The 22,454-nt window shown below is 55.2% G+C and overlaps 6 protein-coding genes across 6 annotated transcripts; 2 read left to right on the forward strand and 4 right to left on the reverse strand.

Moving 5' to 3' along the window:
• Positions 1-1,630: 1,630 nt before the first annotated feature.
• Positions 1,631-4,251, forward strand: B0T26DRAFT_654984 (uncharacterized protein; the record flags this gene model as incomplete). The annotated part of the gene is made up of 7 exons (XM_060438596.1): positions 1,631-1,703; positions 1,837-1,860; positions 1,998-2,024; positions 2,171-3,333; positions 3,397-3,657; positions 3,712-4,116; positions 4,189-4,251. The coding sequence occupies 7 exons, from the start codon at positions 1,631-1,633 to the stop codon at positions 4,249-4,251; spliced, it is 2,016 nt and encodes a 671-aa protein (XP_060291613.1).
• A 3,474-nt stretch (positions 4,252-7,725) lies between these two features.
• On the forward strand, positions 7,726-10,372 carry B0T26DRAFT_656433 (Metallo-peptidase family M12-domain-containing protein; the record flags this gene model as incomplete). Its single annotated transcript, XM_060438708.1, has 2 exons — positions 7,726-7,792; positions 7,992-10,372. The coding sequence occupies 2 exons, from the start codon at positions 7,726-7,728 to the stop codon at positions 10,370-10,372; spliced, it is 2,448 nt and encodes an 815-aa protein (XP_060291614.1).
• A 1,137-nt stretch (positions 10,373-11,509) lies between these two features.
• B0T26DRAFT_458467 (uncharacterized protein) lies at positions 11,510-12,807 on the reverse strand. The gene is made up of 3 exons (XM_060435142.1): positions 12,395-12,807; positions 12,152-12,254; positions 11,510-11,972 (listed from the first exon to the last, which is right to left on the reverse strand). The coding sequence occupies exons 1-3, from the start codon at positions 12,661-12,663 to the stop codon at positions 11,811-11,813; spliced, it is 534 nt and encodes a 177-aa protein (XP_060291615.1). The 5' UTR covers positions 12,664-12,807; the 3' UTR covers positions 11,510-11,810.
• A 2,450-nt stretch (positions 12,808-15,257) lies between these two features.
• Positions 15,258-15,945, reverse strand: B0T26DRAFT_680195 (uncharacterized protein; the record flags this gene model as incomplete). The annotated part of the gene is made up of 2 exons (XM_060440462.1): positions 15,258-15,514; positions 15,699-15,945. The coding sequence occupies 2 exons, from the start codon at positions 15,943-15,945 to the stop codon at positions 15,258-15,260; spliced, it is 504 nt and encodes a 167-aa protein (XP_060291616.1).
• A 789-nt stretch (positions 15,946-16,734) lies between these two features.
• On the reverse strand, positions 16,735-18,359 carry B0T26DRAFT_680196 (ribosomal protein L3-domain-containing protein; the record flags this gene model as incomplete). The annotated part of the gene is made up of 6 exons (XM_060440463.1): positions 16,735-16,990; positions 17,047-17,696; positions 17,765-17,788; positions 17,847-18,003; positions 18,107-18,185; positions 18,347-18,359. The coding sequence occupies 6 exons, from the start codon at positions 18,357-18,359 to the stop codon at positions 16,735-16,737; spliced, it is 1,179 nt and encodes a 392-aa protein (XP_060291617.1).
• Positions 18,360-19,301: 942 nt separating this feature from the next.
• Positions 19,302-22,436, reverse strand: B0T26DRAFT_656107 (uncharacterized protein; the record flags this gene model as incomplete). The annotated part of the gene is made up of 8 exons (XM_060438686.1): positions 19,302-20,870; positions 20,933-21,177; positions 21,260-21,416; positions 21,467-21,559; positions 21,629-21,808; positions 21,863-21,945; positions 22,011-22,214; positions 22,289-22,436. The coding sequence occupies 8 exons, from the start codon at positions 22,434-22,436 to the stop codon at positions 19,302-19,304; spliced, it is 2,679 nt and encodes an 892-aa protein (XP_060291618.1).
• Positions 22,437-22,454: the final 18 nt, after the last annotated feature.

Here is a 22,454-nt window from a genome sequence, read left to right on the forward strand (position 1 = left end):
CAGAAGAGAGGAGCAGACTGCGGTACAATACCTCAACCCGTGGCTCCTCCGGAAGGCTTCCGAGTCATGGGTGTAGAGGCTGATTCAAGCATTTGGGCCTTTTGACTTCCCGCCATTTGCATCCCATAAATCCCCGTCGACAAGGCAACAGAACAAATCCTACGGCAATTAGCCAGCCAGCCGGCCGGACACGCGACGCAAATTAAGTCGCCCCTCCAGGTTCTCGGTACACGTCGTTGAGCCCATTTTGCCAGAAAAGCGCAGATATTGGGCAACATATGCCCTAAGAGGCGGCGGATAACCCTGGCGGGGCTGCTGTTATGGCTGCTGGCTGCTATCCATTCCTGCAAAGAGCTCAAATGCCAACTCCCCTTCAACGGGGTGGTTTTTGCCATGGGTGTCCGCGTGAACCCGCAAGGTGAGAAGGGGCCCACCGTTATATACACGGGCTTGGCACTAGTACTGCACCTACGGATACTTGCCCGTTCATGTCCTATTTGCAACCACGTTTCATGTTCCTAGGCGGTAGGTACATGTAGCAGTCCCGACTGAGCTCGACGTCAAACTAGGGTTGCGCAGTAATAATACCCAGGCTTCCCATGCCGTGTCCGGAGGTCAATATTGGGTAGATGACACCAGCCCAGGTCCATAATCGGATGTGCACAAGGGAAGAGGGACACCGACACTAGAAGTCGTGATGGAACCTCCCGTCGCGTGTCTGCTCCCACCTCCCTTACTTACCTTAAGCACGTACCCATTTCTCGCTTCAAAGTCCATCCTGACTATTACCTCACTGCGATAATCAATAGGTTTACGGAATATGCCAAACTTCCCACTTATTGCTATCCACATCCAAAGATGCAACTAACACAAGCACAGTACAATGCACCGCCCAGGACACCTTGCACAGGGATGTGGACTATGGCAAATGCGTATTAGTGGGCGTTGGGGGCCCCTCTTATATATTCGCGCACTTGCCCCCTTCCAAGACTTTTTTTGGTGCCCAGCTGGCCCGCTGCCCCTTCCGGCAGAACAATGGCGACACTTTTTCTTTGGCGGGGGTTCCCCTTCGGGCGGAAGGAAACCCACCACCAACTGACTGTTGCGCGGCGGCCAAGCCCAGCTTCGTCCATGTAGCAGTACCTTGGAAGCTCCGGGTCCGGTGCTTTCGGTGGGGATGCCTACCGACAGTACCTTGCCCCTCCAAAGCCCGCCCCCCCTCGAAGAGCATTGTCCCTCACCCATGCCCGCATATCTTTCCATCCAGGCGGATACCATGGATGCTTCGTCTCGACTTCTGCCATAATTGCGAGGGAAACTACCTACCCCGTGCCTCCATCCCAACATTATTCCAGCCGGATCTTCACTTTACATAACTCACCTGTCCGTCCCCCTTTCATCCCCTCGTTCCCCCCTCCCCTCGTCCCTCTTTCCTCTCTGCCCCGCGTGAACATCGAACCGGCCTGTCCCACCCATCTAATACCCAAGCTCTCTATCAGTCGAGTTCCACAGCTGTCTCTGCTTTGTGGCATTTTCTTCGCCTCTGAACCAAGCCTGGGCAATTGCGCTCCAGCTGCCTCCCTCCGCGTCATTACGCCGCGTGCTTATTACCCCGCCCGTCGACTACGAGATGGCTGACGCAGCTCCGAATCAACCTCCCAAGGCGCCCGTGGTGGCCGAGGCTCACGAGGTAGACACGTACCGTAAGCTCGAAAGGCCCTGGAAAACGCTTAATTGGCCGTGTGCTGTTCTGCTCCTGGTGCAAGAGGAGCTGCTACTGCAGCCGTCACAGTCAATGACCGCAAGCTGACGCGAATATTTTGCTCTCGTCTCTAGACCCTCCCCAGAAAATGCTCGAAAGTACGTCGTCTTAGTCCGTCCCGTGTTGCCATGCCATGTCATGTCGCTGTGCATCAGATCACCTAGGTCTTAAGTGGGGTGCGGGGCACACCACCTGGACCAAAGGAAAGAACGTCGAGCTAACTTGGATGCGGCAGAGCATCCGAGCAAGCCTCACATAAGCGGTAAGCTTCACCCCCATATTTCCCCAACCCGTGCCGCGCTCCCCCCCCTTGTGGGACCCGTAGGCCCGGCCGGGCGGGAAAAGCTGCCTGTGCTTGCCGGCAAGGTTGCACTGGACCGAGCTGACGAACCGCGCTCCCCTTCCCAGGTATCGAGGAGTACCAGCAGCTGTACAAGGAGTCCATCACAGAGCCCAACAAGTTCTGGGGCAGGTTGGCCCGCGAGCTGCTGACCTGGTCCAAGGATTTCCAGACTGTGCACAGCGGCACTCTTGAAGGCGGCGACAATGCCTGGTTCCTCGAGGGAGAGCTCAACGCCTCTTACAACTGCGTTGATCGTCACGCCTTCAAGGACCCCAACAAGGTTGCCATCATCTACGAGGCGGACGAGCCCAACGAGGGCCGCACCGTCACATACGGAGAGCTCCTGCGGGAGGTCTCCAAGACGGCCTATGTCCTGAAGCAGATGGGCGTGCGCAAGGGCGACACAGTAGCCATCTACCTGCCCATGATCCCCGAGGCGCTGGTTGCCTTCCTGGCATGCAGCAGAATTGGTGCCGTCCATTCGGTTGTCTTTGCCGGCTTCTCGGCCGATTCTCTCCGCGACCGTGTTATCGATGCCCAGTCCAAGGTCGTCATCACCACAGACGAGGGCAAGCGTGGCGGGAAGCTGATCGGGACCAAGAAGATCGTGGATGACGCGCTCAAGCAGTGCCCCGACGTCAGCCACGTGCTTGTCTACAAGCGTACCGGCGCCGACGTCCCCTGGACCAAGGGTCGCGACTACTGGTGGCACGAGGAGGTCGACAAGTGGCCTTCGTACATCGCTCCCGAGCCTGTCAACTCGGAGGACCCCCTCTTCCTGCTCTATACCTCTGGCTCTACCGGCAAGCCCAAGGGCGTTCTGCACACGACGGCAGGCTATCTCCTCGGTGCTGCAGCGACGGGCAAGTATGTCTTTGACATCCACGATGGCGACCGGTACTTCTGCGGAGGCGATGTTGGCTGGATCACAGGACACACCTATGTCGTGTATGCGCCGCTGCTTCTCGGCGTTTCGACAGTCGTGTTCGAGGGTACGCCAGCGTATCCCAACTTCTCGCGCTACTGGGATATTATCGACAAGCACAAGGTGACGCAGTTCTATGTTGCGCCTACGGCCCTGCGGTTGCTCAAGCGAGCAGGCAATCAGCATGTGCGCAACGAGATGAAGCACCTGAGAGTTCTAGGATCCGTCGGCGAGCCCATAGCTGCCGAGGTCTGGAAGTGGTACTTTGAAATCGTCGGAAAGGAGGAGGCCCAGATTATCGACGTAAGTCTTGACCCTTGATTCAATCTGAGCTCTTCATCGTTCTGTCTCTAACCCCGTGAGCAGACGTACTGGCAAACCGAGACTGGCTCCAACGTCATTACGCCTCTTGCCGGCGTGACGCCGACGAAGCCCGGTTCGGCCTCTCTCCCGTTCTTCGGAATCGAGCCGGCCATTATCGATCCCGTCTCCGGCGAAGAGATTCACGGCAACGACGTTGAGGGAGTCCTCGCTTTCAAGCAGGCGTGGCCCAGCATGACTCGGACTGTCTGGGGCGCACACAAGCGCTACATGGACACGTACTTCAACGTGTACAAGGGCTACTACGTAAGTTATTGCCAACGTCGCGTAGACGATGGGATTGTATTAACCGTGATGTAGTTCACCGGCGACGGTGCTGGCCGAGACCACGAGGGTTTCTACTGGATCCGCGGCCGTGTCGATGACGTGGTGAACGTCAGCGGTCACCGTCTTTCAACTGCCGAGATTGAGGCGGCTCTTATCGAGCACTCGGCAGTGGCTGAGTCGGCCGTTGTTGGTGTGGCCGATGAGCTGACGGGTCAGGCCGTCAATGCCTTTGTCGCCATCAAAGAAGGCAACGATGCGACGGATGCGCTCCGGAAAGAGTTTGTGCTGCAGGTCCGCAAGAGCATAGGACCCTTTGCGGCGCCCAAGGCCGTGTTCATTGTGCCCGATCTCCCAAAGACGAGAAGTGGAAAGATTATGCGGCGCATTCTGAGAAAGATCCTGGCCGGCGAGGAGGACCAGCTGGGCGATACTTCAACCGTAAGTTGGTTCCTGTTACCTGCCTTGTTGCGTGAAATGTTGCGAGTCCATCCACTGACGATTCACGCCCAGCTCTCCGATCCCTCTGTCGTCGACAAGATCATCGCGGTGGTCCATGATGCCAGGAAGAAGTAAACGAGAACATACGACTGATTTTTGGTTTCTCTTTATCTCTTCACTTTTTTTTTTTTTGGAACTTGGGAGTTATACCACTGTTTTTGGGCATCCCGAAAGGATGCATGCTTATGATCTAGAGTGTCGCGACATGCTATTATCGCGGGCCTCGAGTTTGGATAAGGATAGTTGAGATGACAAACCCGTTTCTAGGTTGGCTAGTGCAACCAATGTTGGATTGTAGTGTATGCGAATCGAACTGTCTTCCTTGTGACGGTGCCTTTCAGTCCTGAGTTCAAGAGAGAGGGTTGGCGTGTGGCTGTGTCTAGCTAGCCTCGTCAGCATCCGGGTCGTTTCGGCTCTGCAGCGTTTCGATCTGTTTACCGGACCGGGAGGTAAAAGCTACGGAGCGAACCAAAGCGGGAATATCCGTACTCCGTAATCGGGCAACAACTGGTGGTGGCGAGGCTGAGACCGCCAAGCGAATGTTTACGCCGCAGGCCAAGGCCCCCGGCAACCACGGCAAGCCGGCTTCCGTGGCTGCGGAAGTCTTGGAAACTGACGCGTCAAGGTCAAATTCTTGGATTTCTGGAAAAAAACAAGTCGCCCGACTCGAGGGTAACCTTGCACACAGTATGGGACCTTTATGGGGTACGTTAGGGTTTTTGATTTCCTTTTTGGAGAGGCCAAGTCTCGACATTATTATCATCTTATCATCATACGACTTTAGTTTCCTCGGCGACGTTTCTTGGAAGATACCAAGTGGAAGCCCGCTCTTGTCTAAGTTTCGTTTATAATAAATAGAAAAAAATGAAGATAGTCTCTCTCCAGGAGACTCAGCTGCAGGTCACCCTTGACAAGCGTGAGGCGGAAGGCTAGAGTGAGGTGCGGTTAGGCGGTTGGTTCACACTTCACTTTTTGCAAATTCGCAAACACGCCAAATCGATCTCACGATTGGCCATTAATAAACGTTTTTTCTTTTCTTCTCTCCTTTGCCCCGCACCACATGATGCGGCGGCCGCACCCCTGGCCACCGTCCCGCTAGCCACTCAGCACTGGCAGTCAGCCGTTCAGTGGCGTTTCTTCCCTTGCGACTGGTTTTGCGAAACGCCAGCCAGCCAGCCAGGAGTCCTGGAGGCAACCGACCGGCTGACTGGCTGTCCGGTTATTAGATTCCAGAAGAACCTAGAGGGTTGTTAGCCGTCTTTTCGAACTTTCAATTCATTCACTCAGAACACAACAGCGAGCGACTAAATAGCCCAGTTTGTCTCGGGACAGGATCTTGTTATTTTTCTTCGTTCCGTGGCACAGAGTAAGGCTGACTGACCGACTTACTGACCGACTGAGCTTGAATTGCTCGAGATACCTGGTTTGCGTCAGCACAGGTAGGTCCCTGCCAGTAGGTAGTATTCCGCGGATTTATGATCATGATGGTGAGGAGAAACACAAGTTCTAATTCGCACTCGGCTTCTGCAGTCAGTGTCATCTGGCACTCAATACTTTAGTCTATGATCTGCACTGATGACTGATGAAGTTTTCTGGACAGTGTGTGCGTGTGTGTTATAGCAGCAGCTCGTGTTTTTTCGTTGCTGCTTGGCTTACGGTATACTGTGCGAAAGAAACCCCTTCGGACTTAACAAAAGTGCTCTGCCCTAGAGTTCGCAGCGGCCAGGAGCCAAGCATGGAAAGGCTTAGAAGATAAGCACCCGAACACGCCGCCCCCTCCCATCGTGGCTCCTCGAAATCCTTCCCCAATGCGCTGGCAACGCCAAGGGCGAGCGAAAAAACGTGTATCACCAGGTAGGTATTGGGCAGAATAGAAGCCGGTGCGATGGGAGGAGTTTGTATATTATATACTCAATTTGTTTTCTATTTCAGAGGCGGGGCTGGTGACTTACAGGGCCCCTTTCCAGTGATTCGTTGATGAAGGCCGTTGGCAAAGCGGATGCTCCCAGGTTACAAGTTCCTTGGCAATGGCCTCAGTCTCTGGTCCCCAGGAGTTGCATGCAACATCATGAAGGAATCACAGACACAGAAAGAAACCAAAAGCAAAAGTTGGGCAAGGAAAATATTTGTCCATCGATTTACCCGCGGGTAAACAAACAACACCGGATCCGATGTGTCCCAATATGCACGTCACTCGGGAGATCAATCTGATCGAGGGCTGAGTCTAATAAAAGAGGTCACGTAACGATTTTTGTTTAGAATTGACTTTTCTGTCTTTTCATCCAAACTTTTTGCCCCAAACCCAACAGACTACCTATTTAAATAACGAAGTAAACTTAACCCTCTCTCTCATCGTCAAGGCGCAGCATTCGCCGTGTGTGTGCATAGCCCCTTGCCAATTGTCAGTGCGAGGGGGAACACAAGCAGGGCCTCCTACTAGTACCTAACAAAAGCGCCCAGGGCCAGGGCAGGTTGCGGCGGCTGTTTGAACGGGCTCCTGAAACCGCGACAGGAGAAATACTGGGAGATTAAGAGTTCCCGTGGCCTATAGCCTTGCTTTGTGCGACTACCTATGCATAGATAATGGACCAAAGACAAGATCGGATTGATTGAATGATTGATTACTTTCAGTCTGTAGCTTTTTTCCTTTTCGTTCGATAATAAACTAGCTAACCTCGGTCAGCCATCATGTCGCGATAGATAGTTCAGACCAACCCAAAGTTGTAACCTAAAACCGGAATCTGAAAGGGTGCTTTTCTTGGCAGCTCACGCTGCCAAGCTTGCATACGCGGCCTGCGCGTTGGTAGGTGTGGTCTTTTGACGCTGGGACAGACGCAGTCTTTTTTAGAATGCTTGGGGGCTTGCAGCCGTGTGTGCGCTTGCTGCTGCTGCTTGATTCAGGGGGTCTGCGGCGAGGCTTCCGAGTCTCTCTGTCTTTCCTTAGCCCGAACCTGGCGCTCACACTGTGCTTGGACTTTCTTGGCTCGCTCGACGTTAATCCCAAAGGAGGCAGTCAAAGAGAGAAAGAGGGCTGAGCAGAGTGGCAGACCAACCCCCATCCATCCGCCATCCGCCCGACGCCGCCGCCGACGCCGCCGCCTTTCCCTTCATTTCGAACAGTAAAAGAACGGCAGGGCTGTCTGTTCGTTCATATGCTGTGACAACCCACACTAGCAGCGCTCGTTGAAACTATTTTCTTGTTTGAAGCTGCTTGTATTGCGCGCCTGCGTGTTGTTGTGTCCTGTCTCTTTTCCATTAATTACACTGCTATACGGCCGAACCGCCTGATCTTCTCCCACCCGCCCATCCACCCACCACCCCCCCCTTCCCAGTCCATCCAGCGCGAGGAGGGCTCTGCTCTGGAAGTCGATCCTCAAAACAAGGCCTCGGGGCGCACAGAAGGGGAAATACTTTGGGCTGGGAAAATCGGCGATAATTCTCCCCCTCGACAACGAACCAACGTCGCCGACGCTCGTTCATTCGGTCGGCCGTCATTTTATACTATCCATGGACTCGGGCGGCCGGTAGAGGACCTGCTTTGACCGAATTATGATCCTCCCCAAGGCCTTCGCGGCCCTTTTCGCAGGCGTCGGTCTCTTATTACAGCCCACAACAGGTACGTCGCTAATGGGGTGCATCGATTGTGTCGTCTTGAATCGGGTCAATTTACTGCCTCGCGCCTCTGGACGCAACTCGATGGGAAAGAGGGTTGGATGGGTGGCGGCTGGGTGTGGCAGAGGTTGAGATGGCGACGGCGAGTGCTAAATAGCAGGCCAAGTCGAATGGGGACTAACATGACTTTTGTCGGCACGCAGCACACTCGGTACAACGGAATGCCCTATCATACGTGACACGCATCGACGAAGCCGTCATCCACTCGCCGTCGCATCGAGTAACTGCGCTCTCGTCGTTTGAACTCACCTTCCGCCTCCACGATGGGCGGCAAAAGATCCGCCTCTCGCTCGAGCCGAACCACGACATCTTTGGGGAGGGCGCCACGATCCAGCGCGTCGGCGCCGACGGTAGGATACACAGCACCGAACCCATCAACAGGCTAGACCACAAGATATTCAAGGGCAGCGCCTTGATACAGCACGAGGGCCATTCCGAGTGGACAAATGCTGGCTGGGCCCGGATCAACGTGCACCGCGACGGCGACAAGCCCATCTTCGAGGGCGCTTTCAGGATAGACGGAGACCACCACCACGTGCAGACGAACACCAACTACCTGCAGACGATCGTTTTCGGAGACCCGCATGTCGACAGCTCGGTGAGCGAGGGCGAGTACATGGTTGTATGGCGAGACTCTGACATCTCGGTACCGGACTTCGACAGGGATCTGAAGCGCGACCTTGACAGCAGGAGCAGTGCGAGCTGCCAATCCGACGGGCTGGAGTACAACCTGGACAACGCCAACGTCCTTTACCGCGGCATGGAGACGCGCGATTTGTTCGGGCGCCAGATCGACACGACGCCGGGGGGTAATGGTGCGGGCGTCAACCTGGCGAGCACGATAGGATCGACTGCCGGATGCCCGTCGACGAGGAAGGTCGCCCTGGTCGGCATCGCCGCCGACTGCAACTACAGGTCGCAGTTTAGCTCTGAGAACGCGACGAGAACCAACATCATCCAGCAGGTCAACTCGGCTTCCCAGCTCTACGAGAACACGTTCAACATTTCGCTCGGCATTCATAACCTGACTATCAGCGAGAAGGATTGCCCCAGCCAGGCGGCGCCGTCGGCCCCCTGGAACGTCGGCTGCAGCGGCTCCACTAGCATCTCAGACCGCCTCAACCTGTTCTCGGCCTGGCGTGGACAGTCCAAGGACAACAATGCGTACTGGACCCTGCTGTCAACGTGCAACACGGGCGCTGCCGTTGGCCTGGCGTGGCTCGGCCAGGTCTGCCAGGAGGGCGCGCAGACGTCGGCTAATGAGACTATTGCGGCCGCGAACGTCGTTGTCCGCACGTCGACTGAGTGGCTGGTCTTTGCTCACGAGACGGGTCACACGTTCGGCGCAGTCCACGACTGCACAGTCTCGGCGTGTAATGACGGCCTCCAGACGAAACAGCAATGTTGCCCGCTGTCTAGCAGTACCTGCGACGCAGGCTCCCGGTTCATCATGAATCCCTCGACAGGGAGCGGCATCACGAACTTCTCCCCGTGCAGCATCGGCAACATCTGCAGCTTCCTTGGTCGCAGCAGCGGCAAGATCAACTGCCTGGCCAACAACAAGGACGTGACCATCATCACGGGCAGCCAGTGCGGCAACGGCATTGTCGAGAGCGGCGAAGACTGCGACTGCGGCGGCGATAGCGGTTGCGCAGGCAACCCGTGCTGCGACGCCAACACGTGCAAGTTCACTACTAACAGCAAATGTGACCCGTCCAACGAGGACTGCTGCACCAGCCAGTGCCAGTTCTCGAGCGCCGGGTCCGTCTGCCGCCCCAGCACCGGCTCGTGCGATCCCCAGGAAGTCTGCTCGGGCACCACGCCGACGTGCCCTCCCGACCAGAACTCCCCCGACGGCGACAGCTGTGGTACCTCGGGTGCCGGGCTCCAGTGCGCCTCTGGCCAGTGCACATCGCGCGACCTTCAATGCAAGACGCTCATGGGCAGCCTGACTACGAGCAACGACACGTACTCGTGCACGCCGCCCGGCACCATCGAAGGCTGTGTGCTCCAGTGCTCTTCGCCCCAGTTCGGCGCTAACCAGTGCTACTCGATGAACCAGTACTTCCTCGACGGCACCCCCTGCGACAGCGGCGGCAGGTGCTCCAACGGCAACTGCCAGGGCGCGAGCCTCGGCAACCAGATCCTGAACTGGTTCAGAGACAACAAGAACATCGTCATCCCCGTCGCGAGCGTCATTGGTGGCCTGATCATCATCGCCCTCGTCTCGTGCTGCTGGAGCTCGTGCCGCCGCCGCTCGCGCCGCGCACAGATTCCCAAGCCGCCATCCCCAGCCTGGAGCGGCCAGGGCTACGGCTACGGCCGCGCGCCGCCCCCGCCGCAGGCCATGAGAGGCGCCGCCGGCACCCCGGTACTACAGCAGCAGCAGCATCCGGGCCAGAGGCCGCAGTCGTACGCGAACATGCCATCGCCTTTACCGTACCCGGGACAAGGCCCGCAGCAACCGCCGCGGCAAAATGGGCCGTGGGAACCATTGAGGACGAGAAGTTTCCGATATGCGTAGTAAAACGCCCACTCGGGACTCAGCACCATGGGCCCAATCTTTAATGTCACTTTCTTTTTTTGTCTGTTCTTGCATATTCCTTTCTTGTTTTGTTTTAGAAAACCCGGTCAAATCTGGCCGCGTGGATGGATGGATGGCAGGCACCCTTGCATAACTCCAGCATCTTCTTTGGCGTTCTGGGATGGAGGGAAGGAGGGAGAGGAGCTTATATGTTTTTTTGTTTTGTCACATCCATTTAGGTATTTAGTGTCTTTTTTTGGATTTGTGTTTTTGAAATGAATCAATTATGACTGATAAGCAAGTTACTCGTTTTATATCCCTCGTTGATGTGTTAAAAGGGTTGGTTGGCTTTTTCTTCACCCGCCGTTTCGCTGTCTTCTTGTTTCTCCATGTGGATGTGGATGTGTTTTGTTTTGTGTCGTGCCTAAGGGATAGGGGATAGGGGATAGGGGGTATGGGAGAGGGTCATCGGGATGAAGTTATATGATGAGCTTTTGGTTTTGGTAGGCGAGGAAAGTATCTTTATATCTTTATATATAATTGATATATACCAGCCATGAACCTACTTGTGCGTGTCTCTCCTTGCTTACCTGTTGCGTGGTGATACGCGCGTTGACGAGGGGCGGAGAGAGAGAAGACATACGGTCATGTTGTTTTGTTGTCCTGAAATGAGTGAAGAGGAGGTAATAGCAGGGAGGCCGGTTAAGGGAATTCGGGAAGGGCAGGATGTGGAGGACCTACCGGCTCGTGGGGGCATATATGGCGCTACATATAACAAGAACTTCGTGAGGACGGATGGATGCCTCCGGCGATGTTTGTGTGTTTCTTGCTCATGAGCTGCTCATCAACTGTAGTTCTAGAGTTGAGACTGAGAGTGTTTTCAGAGAATATATATACATATACACCACACGAGCTCAGGGAGACGACTAGAAGAGTGAGGTGAGAGCCTGGTGATCCCTTGGCCTGACGGCGGGAGGGCTCATTCAGTATTTATTGTACACATTTTCTCTTCTAGGGGTCTTCATCATCCCCGGAGAGAGTCCTTGATCTATTATGCTGTTCGTTATCTCATTAAGTTCGTGATTTCCGGGTCTCGCCGTCGCCACTTTTTTTCTCTCTTTCCTTGCCTCCCTCCCCGCCTCACGCCGCCGCTCATTGCTTTCAATAGCATCATACCGCAGCGATCTTCTGACCTTTACCGCCTCTGCCCCTAGCTCTGGCAAGCAAAATTCACGCACGTACAGACAGACGCACACACAGCACCAGCCCGTGACACGCAAATCTCATGACGGAATAGAATAGGCCGATGATCCTCCGGTCCTTGCTCAGTCTTGAATGACAAGAGCAAAGCGGTTAATTAGTTAGGCGCGGCCCAAACAAAGTCGACATTCTTACTCTACCGCGCAGAGTTCGTCTGTCCCGCACTGCATCTCATCCTTCACCGGGCATTCGTCCGGTCGCCACCCCGCCGCTTGTCCGAGTCTCGGCGGGAAGAATTGTGCACGGGAGGTGGCGGTGCCGCCCTCCTCGCGTCGTCGAGCGACTCGTCGTCGTACCCGCAAAGCATCTTCATGAAGTGCAGCCGGGCGCCCGGTAAACTCTTTATGGTGTCACGGCGTGTGAGTAACGAGTACGCATGATTGCACACCACAATACACGAGAGAGAGAGAGGGACATGGGTGGTAAAATAGCTTGACGGTGGGAAGGGTCAAAGCGGCGGGAAGTGGTTTCGAGGGCGGCATGGCAGAGAGGAGGTGCATCAGGACATCACCAACTTACATCTTCAGTGCTCTGAGCATACATCATCAGGAGTTCGGGGTTGTCGAGGTAGGTGACGGCCTTTTGGCGCCGCTCTGTTCGGGCAAAGTCTTCCTTTTTGGCACTGTAGTTTTGGTCAGCTTGGGAGTCGAGTCGTCAATGAATATCAGAGTGTTCACATAAAACAAGGCCAGCGAGTGCATCAACAGGGATCGAGATACAAATGTGGCCCGAGTTCAAAAAGGGAGAAAAAAAAAGACGTACTGAACACTAGACAGCCGTAGTTTGCTGGTGGGGTTGGTCTCGCGGTCACTGAGGTCGCTTCCTTCGGAAGCCTCGCCCGAGTGGTAGGGGTCCTTGCCACGGGCTTGCCGGTCCCGCATCTGCGGCGTGAAGGCGTCGTCCATGACAGACGAAGAAGATGCCGAGACGGTCTGGTTCATGTAGGTCGACTGCCGCGCCTGGTTGAAGCCGCCTGGTTGGGTGGGGGGTCGAAAGCCAGACGACGAGCTCGAGTTGCCGCTGGTGGACATGGTTGTTATAAGTAACGGTAGTTAACAAACCTTCCTTCCTTTCCCGATATCTGACTCGGAAGTGTGTTATTGGGGGAAGGAGCGTAAATGGTCAAAAGAGCCACCTAGGGGAGGTCCCTGCCCCGCGCCAAACGTCACGCGGCCGAAGTCAAAAGTTCAGTCGGAAAACCAGGAGATCCCCCAACAGCCAGCGAGACAAATAAAGGAATCCCACTTTGTGCATCCGAAAAGGGCGGGGGGGGGGGTGGGAAAAGGGTGTTTGGTGACGTGAATACAATACGCCTCCCACCTAGTGTGAGCGAGGTGAGAGGCAGGTAAGGTACCTAAGGTAAGGTAAAGCTTTGTATGGAGGTAAGTCGGTTGTTGGACTAAGGTTGCTCGCCCGATTAGGCCAGTTTCCCGCCCTGAGGCCTGGGACAATGCGAGCTCCCAAGAGGCTAGCCGTCAAATGGGCGGTGGGGCAGCATGCCATCCCTGGGGTGCTTCACAGGGCAGCACTTGCCGTGGGCAAAGAAATAGCCTACCCAAGGCAGCATCTACCTGTTTAAACCGTCGCCGCAGCTTTAGTTGCAGTCCATTTATTTAGACTATATGGCGGCAGCACGGGGAAGTAGCAAATGGATGTAGCTAGAGCTCCTCTACGTAGGTAGATACACCTTAGGTACGTCCACGTGGTATGTATATACAGTGCTTACCTGGCAGTGTCTTATACATAAACACATATCCGTGCCTTTACACCAGACACTCGCTGTTGTCTTACCTGCAGACGAGGTTGCTTTCCGGAAATGGAGGGTTTGCTCTATTATCGCGATTCCATTGGTTCCGGTGCTCGTTTTTCTACCTTCTACAGGATTCTTCCCCCTGGGTGGTGGTGGTGGTCGGCACCGACCGCTGCAGCAGCGCCGGGCTGCATCTCTCCGCATGGGGACAAACACTGCACCACGCCAGCAAAGCAAAGAGAAGGCGCCGCTTTCCGCGTTTTCGTCTGCCAAGCCAAGCCCACGCCAGCGAGGGAATATGTGAGGAGAGATAAGTGAGAGAAAGAGAAAGAGAGACAGACAGACAGGCAAGAAGAGGCGGGCGACGGGAAACCCTTTCCGCCTTCCCTCATTCCTTCACTCTCCACGATCCTTGCCCCCTGCTTTATTGGCAAAGGACGTCGAACGATGATAATAATAGCCATTGTGAGGATCTCTAGGAATTAGCCTTAACCACTAATAACCCCTACTGCCTACCTACCTAGTCCCGAGCTTGTCTCGGGCTGGGCCTGGTGACGGCGCCGCCGTTGTGTGTGTGAGACACTCAACAGCTAGACCGTGCCGGGTCTGTTTCTTTGTTCACTTTTTTCTCGTCGAATGCGGGCCACACACATTCGTAGTTTTATTAAAACCCTTTCTTTTTCCTTGCCCCGCAAAACAAACAACTCGTGTGTCACACGCAACAAATTAGCGAATATGCAGCTGGCCGCCTTTTTTCGGAGGCGAGGCAAGGCAAGGCAAGCCGTGGATGGGGAGAGGAGGGTATGGATGGATGGATGGAGGGAAGGAGGGCGGGAATGGAGTTGCTTGCCACAAAAAAGAAGAAAAAGGATGAGGTTGTAACCGGATCAGCCCCCCGGGCAGCCAGCCGGCTGCCAGGTGGTGTGTTGTCACACTCTCTCTGTCGCAATCTTGATGGCGCCTCTTTCTTCCTCTAATCTCCCTTCTGCTTCTCAAAGGTGCATAAGAGAAAGAAGAAGAGGGCGACCAAAAAAAAGTTTCTCACACGCCACAGACGGCTGCATTCTGTTTTCAGCTTGATGTGCACACTAACTCCCTGATGTGCGTGTGCGTGTGTGACGGAAGCACTTATTCTTGCATACCCGGACCCGAACTCTGGTGTAATACAACGACAGTGTGCGGGTGTGCCCTCTTCTCTTCTTCTTTCCTTTGACTTGCTGTGCCACCTATGTCACTACTACCAACTGACCGCGGAGGACTTTGGCCCTTTTTCTCAGCCGGGCAACATTCTACAGTCCAAGCAGTTTCTCTAGAGCAAGCCATTGCTCAAAGTGGCGGGTGGTACATACGGCACGGTGCCATGCGGTGCCCTATCTCCAAGCAAGAGACTCCTCGCACCCACCCACCAAAGATAATATGGTGGACCCGAGATCCGGCACCAAGAGTCTCATGGAAACTTGGACCGAATATGGTCCCGGCTGTGACGCAACAGACAGTACGGATAGATTGCAGCCTGCCCACCACCGTTTGTGCCCCCTTGTTCGGCCTCCCTAATGGGGCAGCGGTAAAGCGGCATGTCCAACCTTCTCGGGCTGCCTACTCCCGGCAGCAATACACAAGCGTAGACGTCTCTCTCTTGCTCACGACATCTGCCCTTTAGGTGCACACCCCCCTTTTCCTAACAAGTAAACACAAGGCTGTAAACCATCAATCGCCGTAACTGGGAATCCCCCTGAAATTTCCCAAAAAGGACAAATTCTCATCCAAATGTCTTGTAGAACTTGGCCAGACTACCTACCAAGGCCTGTTCAAATACCTGCTTGATCCCCCTCCCAACGCACCCGTCAACCCGGTCCGCTCAGAGTAGGTACAGACTCAGCTCTCGACCGAAAGGGCCTTGACACCCACGAGCTTGGCACCTTTGCCCTTTCCTTCGGTGGTGACGAGCCAGTACTCGGCCCGGACCCCGCCCTTGGCCACCCTGTAGACGCGCACGTCGTTACCGGCGCCCGCCTTCCTGACCGCGTCGATGACGTGCTTGTACTGGCCCGTGGTGTCCCAGTCGACGGGGTCGAGGATCTCGATCTCGGCCTCGGTGGGCTCCCAGTGGTTGATGAGCTTGGCGAATTCCACTGCGGATGGTAGAGATCACACGGTCAGCGACGTTGATCAATTAACCCAGCGAGCAACTGCTCCGGTCTCGTATATATTGTCTCCCTCTCACTTCCCGCCACGTGCTTGTACGCGAAACGCACGCAACACCCTGCCCAGGAAAGGAAAACAGGGGGAATGATAAGAAACGAAAAAAGCTCCCACCTTCATCGGGCAGCCCCTTTCCCGACTCATCCCAGCTCAGCGCCACAGGCTCAAACGGCTCGTCGGCGTCGCTCACGTAGTAAGCATCCTGCGTGGCCTGGACAAGCGGCTCGGGGATGTCGACGCCCCGATCGGTCGTCTTGAACTGCCGCTTTGCGCTGCTGATCTCCTGCGGCTTGGCGTACCCCTCTGAGGGGTCCTTGTTGGCCTTGTCGAGGAAGCTCATGTAGTCCTCGTCTGATGCCATGTTGTTGTTGTCGCTGCCGCTTCGGGCAGTAGTCGTCGCAAAGGTTCTCCGTCCACTTCCCAGTGGCGGGATAGTGCTCGTCGGGTCGTCGAGGCGATTCTTAGCCTTGAAAGTGGGCGGCGCGTATGGTCTTGGAGAAGGGAGATTGCGACAGCCGTGGCAGTAGCGCGATAGGATGTCACTGGGAACTTGGGCAGCAGTGGCTGTGGAAGCTATAGTTGTCGTCTGTGGACGTGGGGTTCGACGACGAGGGGTGCCCTGAATTGCGGATCGAAGCGCAATGGTCTTTATTGAACGGCTAGCAAGGCAGTTTGGAATAACAATTATCTGGCCAAGTACTGCACGCGGTTGTCGTCGACTGAGAGTAAAAAGACAACGGTCAAAGAATTGAGAAGATGGGATCATGGCGTGTTCGTCTCGAGATAATGTTCCGGCATACAAAAGTTGGGGTACCGATGATGTAACCTGCCCGGCCTCAAAGTTGCCCAGACCTGTCCCGCCAGAGCGGGGCGCCAGAGCCACGGCAGATTTGCTAAAATCAGGCGAGCCCTGATGTCACGCATTCTATTGACAAGAAAACGAACACGAACCTGGAACATGCGTAGTCACAATCATTACGCAAAACGTGAGTCCTTATTGGTTCATTTTTTCCCATCCCTCTTCATGCAGCCTTTTATTAAGCTGAAAATGCTAGGTAGAGTTCCTTATCTCCACCAACCGAAGAGCAACGAGAGAACCGGGACACCAATGCCATTGTAGAAAGAACAAGAAAAACAAGAGACCACTGCCTTAAGCGGTGGTGGCCAGGTCCTTCTTGAGCGTACCCTGGTACTGCTTCTTCTCCGCCGGTGTCTGGAAAGCACCATGTCCGAACTCGGACGAGGTGTCGATCCACTTGAGCTCGACCTTCTCGAGGGCCTTGCGGGACGTGTGGATGAACATGGACTTGCGGAGCGTCATGATGCGCTTCTTGGTTCCGGGGATGGAGCCCTTGACCATCACGAAGTCGTTGTTGATCTCACCATAACGGACAAAGCCACCCAGACTGTGTTATATTAGCTTCGTGCTCATATCCACGTCTCCGCAAACAGGCAAACTTACGGAGTGATCGTCTTCTTGGTGACATCAATCTCGGTCGAGGCGTTGTTGTCGGCGTCACCCTTGCCGATGCGGTAAACCTTGTGGTTAACCGACGTACGGTGGTGATAACCTCTCTGACCAGCACGGGCAACAGTCCACTGGACGTGGGACGGATGCCAGGCACCGATACAGGCGACCTTGCGGAGACCCTTGTGTGTCTTGCGCGGCAGCTTCTTGGTTCCCCATCTAGCGGTGACACCCTCGAAACCGTGACCCTTGGTGACGGCGATGATGTCGATCATCTCGTCCTGCTCGAAGATGGTATCGATAGACACCGGCTTCTCGAACAGGCCGTGGCCGAACTCAACCTTGTCGGTAATGGAACCGCCATTTATCTGGATCTCCATAAGATGGGCCTTCTTCTGCTTAAGAGGCGTCTTGCGGATCTGGGTGTGCGCCAGAATGCGGACGACGGTGCAGTACTTCTTAATGCGCTCAAGCTCACGGGCAATGGACGAGCCGCTGTTCTCCGAGTGCTTCTTGGCGTACTTGGTGAAAGCCTTCTTCTTGCTCTTGTACCAGTTCTTGTAGAAGCGGCGCTTGAGCTCGTCGCCCAAGTGCTCTGCCCAGACGGTTGTCAGGGAACGCAGACCACGGGGAGTCTCGATATACTATGTTGTGTTAGGAACGATCGGCCCGTTTTTCGCTCAAATGCGACAGCTGGACAGCAAAGACTCACTCCAACCAGACCCACAACTATCATCTGTAAAAGATGTTAGCCATTGACACAATAAGAGCCAAGCGGGCTGAGTTGCGCGTACAGGTGGGGTATCAATGATAGACACAGCCTCCACAACCTCCTTCTTGTGTGCCTTCGCGCCGGGGCGGTCGAGGTCGCGGACGATTGTCGTCATGCCAGCCTTGTATCCCATGGCGGCGGTGAGGTGGACCGGCTTCTTCGGGTCATCCTTGGGGAAGCTGCCGTCAAGACCCGAGTCAGTCTGTGTGAACTACCTCGCAAATCTACGCACAAGGGGAAGGGGGCAGCTCAAGATAATGCCGTGTTGGTTTTGTAACTTACGACTTCACCTTGCCGCGGTGACGGGCAGCCCGCTTCCGGGGCAGGTACGCCAAAGAACCATGGCGGGGGGCCTCGTACTCTGGAATCCAGCATTAGCATCAATTGCTGCCGCATGTGCGCGACGCCGCAATCCCGCCCTCTAGATCGAACCAGGAGATCTGGCGCAGAGCCGGTTCCCTTGGGTAGTTCCGTTCGAGCAGGATAACGGCGGCAGGGTGGTGGACATTTTCAAATACTCACTTCGGTGAGACATGGTTGCTGACGTCCGAGTTGTGTTGTGTGGTTAGTTGAAAAGAGATCACAAGCCCAGGCCTGCAAAATAAAAGTCAAGAAAATTGGAGGCGAGCTCGAAAATGTGTGCGAAAATTGCTAATGGACGCTCGGGCCAGTTACAAGCGGAGCCCTAACTCGGTGGGAAGCCCTGTCCCAATTTTGGCGGGCAGTGGGTGCATACGCGTATCACGTGATATATCTCTCCCCTGGCGGGGAATTGTGTTTATTCGTAAGTGCTTGCCGACCACGCCGACTGCCCCCTGATGAGACTCATGAACTTAATTGTTTTGAATAACAGGTCTTGTGTGATTTTGACTATTCTCTCCTCACTGCCTTATGGTTCAGTCCACCAAAAAAAAATGCACTGGGACAAAACCAGACGAGATCTCATTTACAATATGCTCATAGTTGCTGGGAATTCAAGTGCAACCCCCTATACTAAAGATACTATGCGGCTAGAAACTGAAAGCCGATAGGCTCCTTGGTGGATAGCGTCATGGACTGAAATTAACTATAGGAGAATGTACAAAGAGACACACTATCTTGGCCGTCACAGGGCCCTCTAGCAACTGCTCGACGGAATTCCAACGCTCACCTCGTTCCTTCCCAACTCGCCTCAATCCACCGTAGATACATTTACCACTAGAATATTAACGAGAATATGGTCATTGCCACAACTGAAGCTGAATATCGGCCCACGGTCTTGGAGTGAATGAAGGATAGATCCTGAAATCCATGCTTCCTGTGAAGAATGAGGGGGCTCGCTAACAAAATATTTCATGGTGCTATGGGGAGAATAACGCCGTGTAAGTGCGTGAGCATTGGGAAAATATAGGTCCTAACACGGGATAAAGGAAAAACGGTCAAGGTGGTCAAGTCGTGAAAGACGGTTGTCGGCAGTAAGGAAAATATCGTGAAGGGTTCAGCTACACTCCACCTTTTGCCCCATAATACCGTTGATGCTCGCGCTCGTCGGGGTCCCATTCTTCATCTCGCCCGTGGCGGACCCTGGACCCGAGGTGGGCCCGGAAACAACCCCTGCCTTTTTATCTTCCTCACCACTGTCATCATAGTCCTCGTCAACCTCCATTTTACGAGCGGCACGTTCGGGCTCGTTGATGATGGGCGGGTGAGAGGAGGGATGCTCCATTCGCCTTTCCTCGGGCGCAGGGGGGTATTCCTTTGGAACGGGGCCTGGCTGAGGTCCAGGACCGTCATGGATGAGATTTTGCATCGGGGACGGGCCATGCTGCATAGGGGACGGGCCCTGCGGCTGCATTGGTGGCAGATGAGCGGCCACCGAGTGCGACTGGGGATGATGCGCGGCCTCGGAAGGATGATAGCCGTCATTGGCGTGACGCTGCTCGTCCGCGCGGCGCATCTCCTCTACTCGTCGCTGGTCTTCGGCCCGGCGTGCGTCTTCCATGCGCCGATCATCAAACCGGCGAGCTTCAGACGAGTTGCGGCGATATGGTGGTTCGATGCGAGGGGGGGTTGATGGGCGGCGATGTCGCACGTCATCCATGCGAGCGCGGCTCTCCTCGGTCGATGGCTTCTTTACTTCTCTCTCGTCGTCCCATTCCGGTCTACGCTTAGGACCGACCGACGGCGGGCGCGGGTCATGGTCGCGGTGCATTGAAGGATCGGAAGGCATGCCCGGATGGGGAGCAAGGGGGACACCAGGCTCAGGGCCGTTCGGACCAGCCTGCTCAGGGTGCGGCGGATATGGCGGCTGATGCTGCGGATACGCCGACTTAGGCGACGGCATACGGCTGTCGTGCATGGGAGGTCTGCCATCATTCCTCGGGCTACTGGTGCGGTACGGCATCAGTGGAGGTCCATTTGGTCCCAGTCCGGACGACGGCTGGAGGGCATTTGACGTGAGGCCGCCAAAGGTAGGATTGCGTATCCGCGGGGGCAGCTGGGATGGCTGAGGCGCCTGCTGAGCTTGCTGGGGCGGAGGTGGCGGCGGAGGGGCGGCGTAGTGCGAAGGGGGCGGAGGAGACAATCCACGTCGCAGGGACTCCGGCCCCCGGCCGGCATCCAAATATGGCCTCATCTGATGCTCCTGCCGGGGGCTGGGCTGGCGTGGAATGGGGGGAGCTTGGCCACGAAAGGGCTCACGATCTGGGGCATATGGGTTGGGCGGTTGCGGAGGAGGGTTAATCTCCGAGATCCTTCCGCCCCACGAATTAGGGCCCTGTCCTGGTCCCGGAGCGGCGCCGAGCATGGGCTGCGGCCCTGGCGGAGGTTGCGGTGCTGAGCCGGATCCGGCCCACTGGGGGCCAGGAGGACCAAGAGCTCCGGAAACTTGGTATGTGTGCGGGTGGACATCTGTTGGCATGGGCGCCTGTCCTGGTGGGGCTCCGTTCGCTGGCCCATTCCGCAGTAGCTGCAGCCTTGCCTTGATATGTTGGTTCGTGGGGTCCAGTTCGGCGGCCCTTTGATATGCGTCGAGTGCGTCGCTAACTTGGTTGTTGCACGATTCATACTATATTTCATAGTCAGTGAAAATCCAACATCGACATCTTGTACGGTAAAGGCAAGACTCACCAGAGTACCCAGGTCATACCAGACTTCTGAGATGTACGGGTTCAAGCGGATGGCACGAGAGTACGCATCAAGTGCATCGCGATACTGGTTGATCTGGTAGTAGAGAACACCAATCGAACACCAAAACGTAGGGTTCCGGCCGTCACGGTACACGGCCTGCTGATAGGCCTCATACGCTTTAGGGTACTTCTGCTGTGCCATGTAACACCTTCCAAGGAGATACCAGCTCTGAGCATCCGTATTATCTGCCACGTGTTAGAAACGGTCATGTCAGGGAAAGGGGGCGAGAGAAAGCAGGACTCGGGCCCTCAATCGGAGGAAACTCACCAGCTGCGACGGACTTCTCGAGGTAATCGATAGCTCTCTCCTGGGCGGAGAAGCTATTGCTCTGCTGGTGGTGCAGCCAGCCAAGCTGCTGCAGCACTTTTGCATGGTTGGGATCACGGTCGAGAACACGAAGGTATGCGGCCTTTGCGCTGTCGTACTGCGACAGGGTCAGTACTACAACGGTGCGGGATGTCGGGTTATACATACATCTTTTTGCTGCTCGTGGACATGGCCAATCTGGAACCAAATGTCCTCTTCGGTGAGGGGGGTTGGCGGCGAGTTGACAATGTACTTGAAGCACTTGAGACAACGTTAGACGGGACTTGTTTACTAACGTAAACGCACATTGGTGGGTGGCTTGGAATATACCTCGAGCGACAAACTGTACTTCTGCTGCTGCTTATATATGATACCGAGGCGGAAATAGATTTCGTGCGCCTTGTCAAAATCTGGTTGCATTTGCATGACCTGAGAGAAGGCCTCTTCGGCGTGTTCGAGAGACCCATATCGGTCATACAGGATGCCTATGCCGTACCAAAGCCTTGGCTCCTGCGATGGCTGGATTAGCACAGAGCGCTCACGTGTCAAGGCAACATAACAAACCTTTGGATTTCGGAGATTGAGCAAGGCTGACTGGTATGCGGCATATGCCTGCTGTAAATCGTCCATCATGAGGTAGCAATGTCCTGGAATAGTCGCAGTCAGTATGTTGTCACAACAGAGATATCTGATAAGGAGCTATCCCGCGCACCTAAACTCCCCCATGCATCTCCGTTCCGGTCGTCGAGCTTTAGAATCGCCTGGAGGTATTCGGCCGCCTTTGGGAATTCTTCGCGCGTCCTGAGGACAAGACTCATAGCATTCATAGCCGGAATAGAATTAGGGTTGCCCCGCAGAGCGTTCTCATAGTATGACAAGGCTTCGTCGAGATTGCCCATAAGCTCCGCTACGGCACCTACAGCAGTGTTAGCAATCGAACTCCGCAAGTCATATATAGATGCTGTTCAGCAGCGGGCAGGAGAAACCTACCTAGCTGAACCCATACTATCTCGTTCAATTGCATCAGTGTCTGGCGGCCTTGGACCCAGCCGGGCGATGGTGGAAGGGCACCAGGGGGTCCCGGAGGGCCATGATGCATTTGGATCTGCATTGGCGGAGATGGGTGATGGTTCGCCATGGTGCTTAGCGCACGTTT

Source organism: Lasiosphaeria miniovina (assembly GCF_030549165.1).
Source record: "Lasiosphaeria miniovina strain SMH2392-1A chromosome Unknown B0T26scaffold_7, whole genome shotgun sequence".
In the NCBI taxonomy this organism is placed as follows: Eukaryota; Fungi; Ascomycota; class Sordariomycetes; order Sordariales; family Lasiosphaeriaceae; genus Lasiosphaeria; species Lasiosphaeria miniovina.

Bases quoted from the DNA above. Each gene is read 5' to 3' on its own strand.
- B0T26DRAFT_458467 (XM_060435142.1), bottom strand. From the start codon at position 12,663: ATGTCCACCAGCGGCAACTCGAGCTCGTCGTCTGGCTTTCGACCCCCC. The intron at 12,255-12,394 runs GTACGTCTTTTT...CCAAAACTACAG, and splicing joins CTACGGCTGTCTAGTGTTCA to TGCCAAAAAGGAAGACTTTG. The intron at 11,973-12,151 runs GTAAGTTGGTGA...GACACCATAAAG, and splicing joins ATGCTCAGAGCACTGAAGAT to AGTTTACCGGGCGCCCGGCT.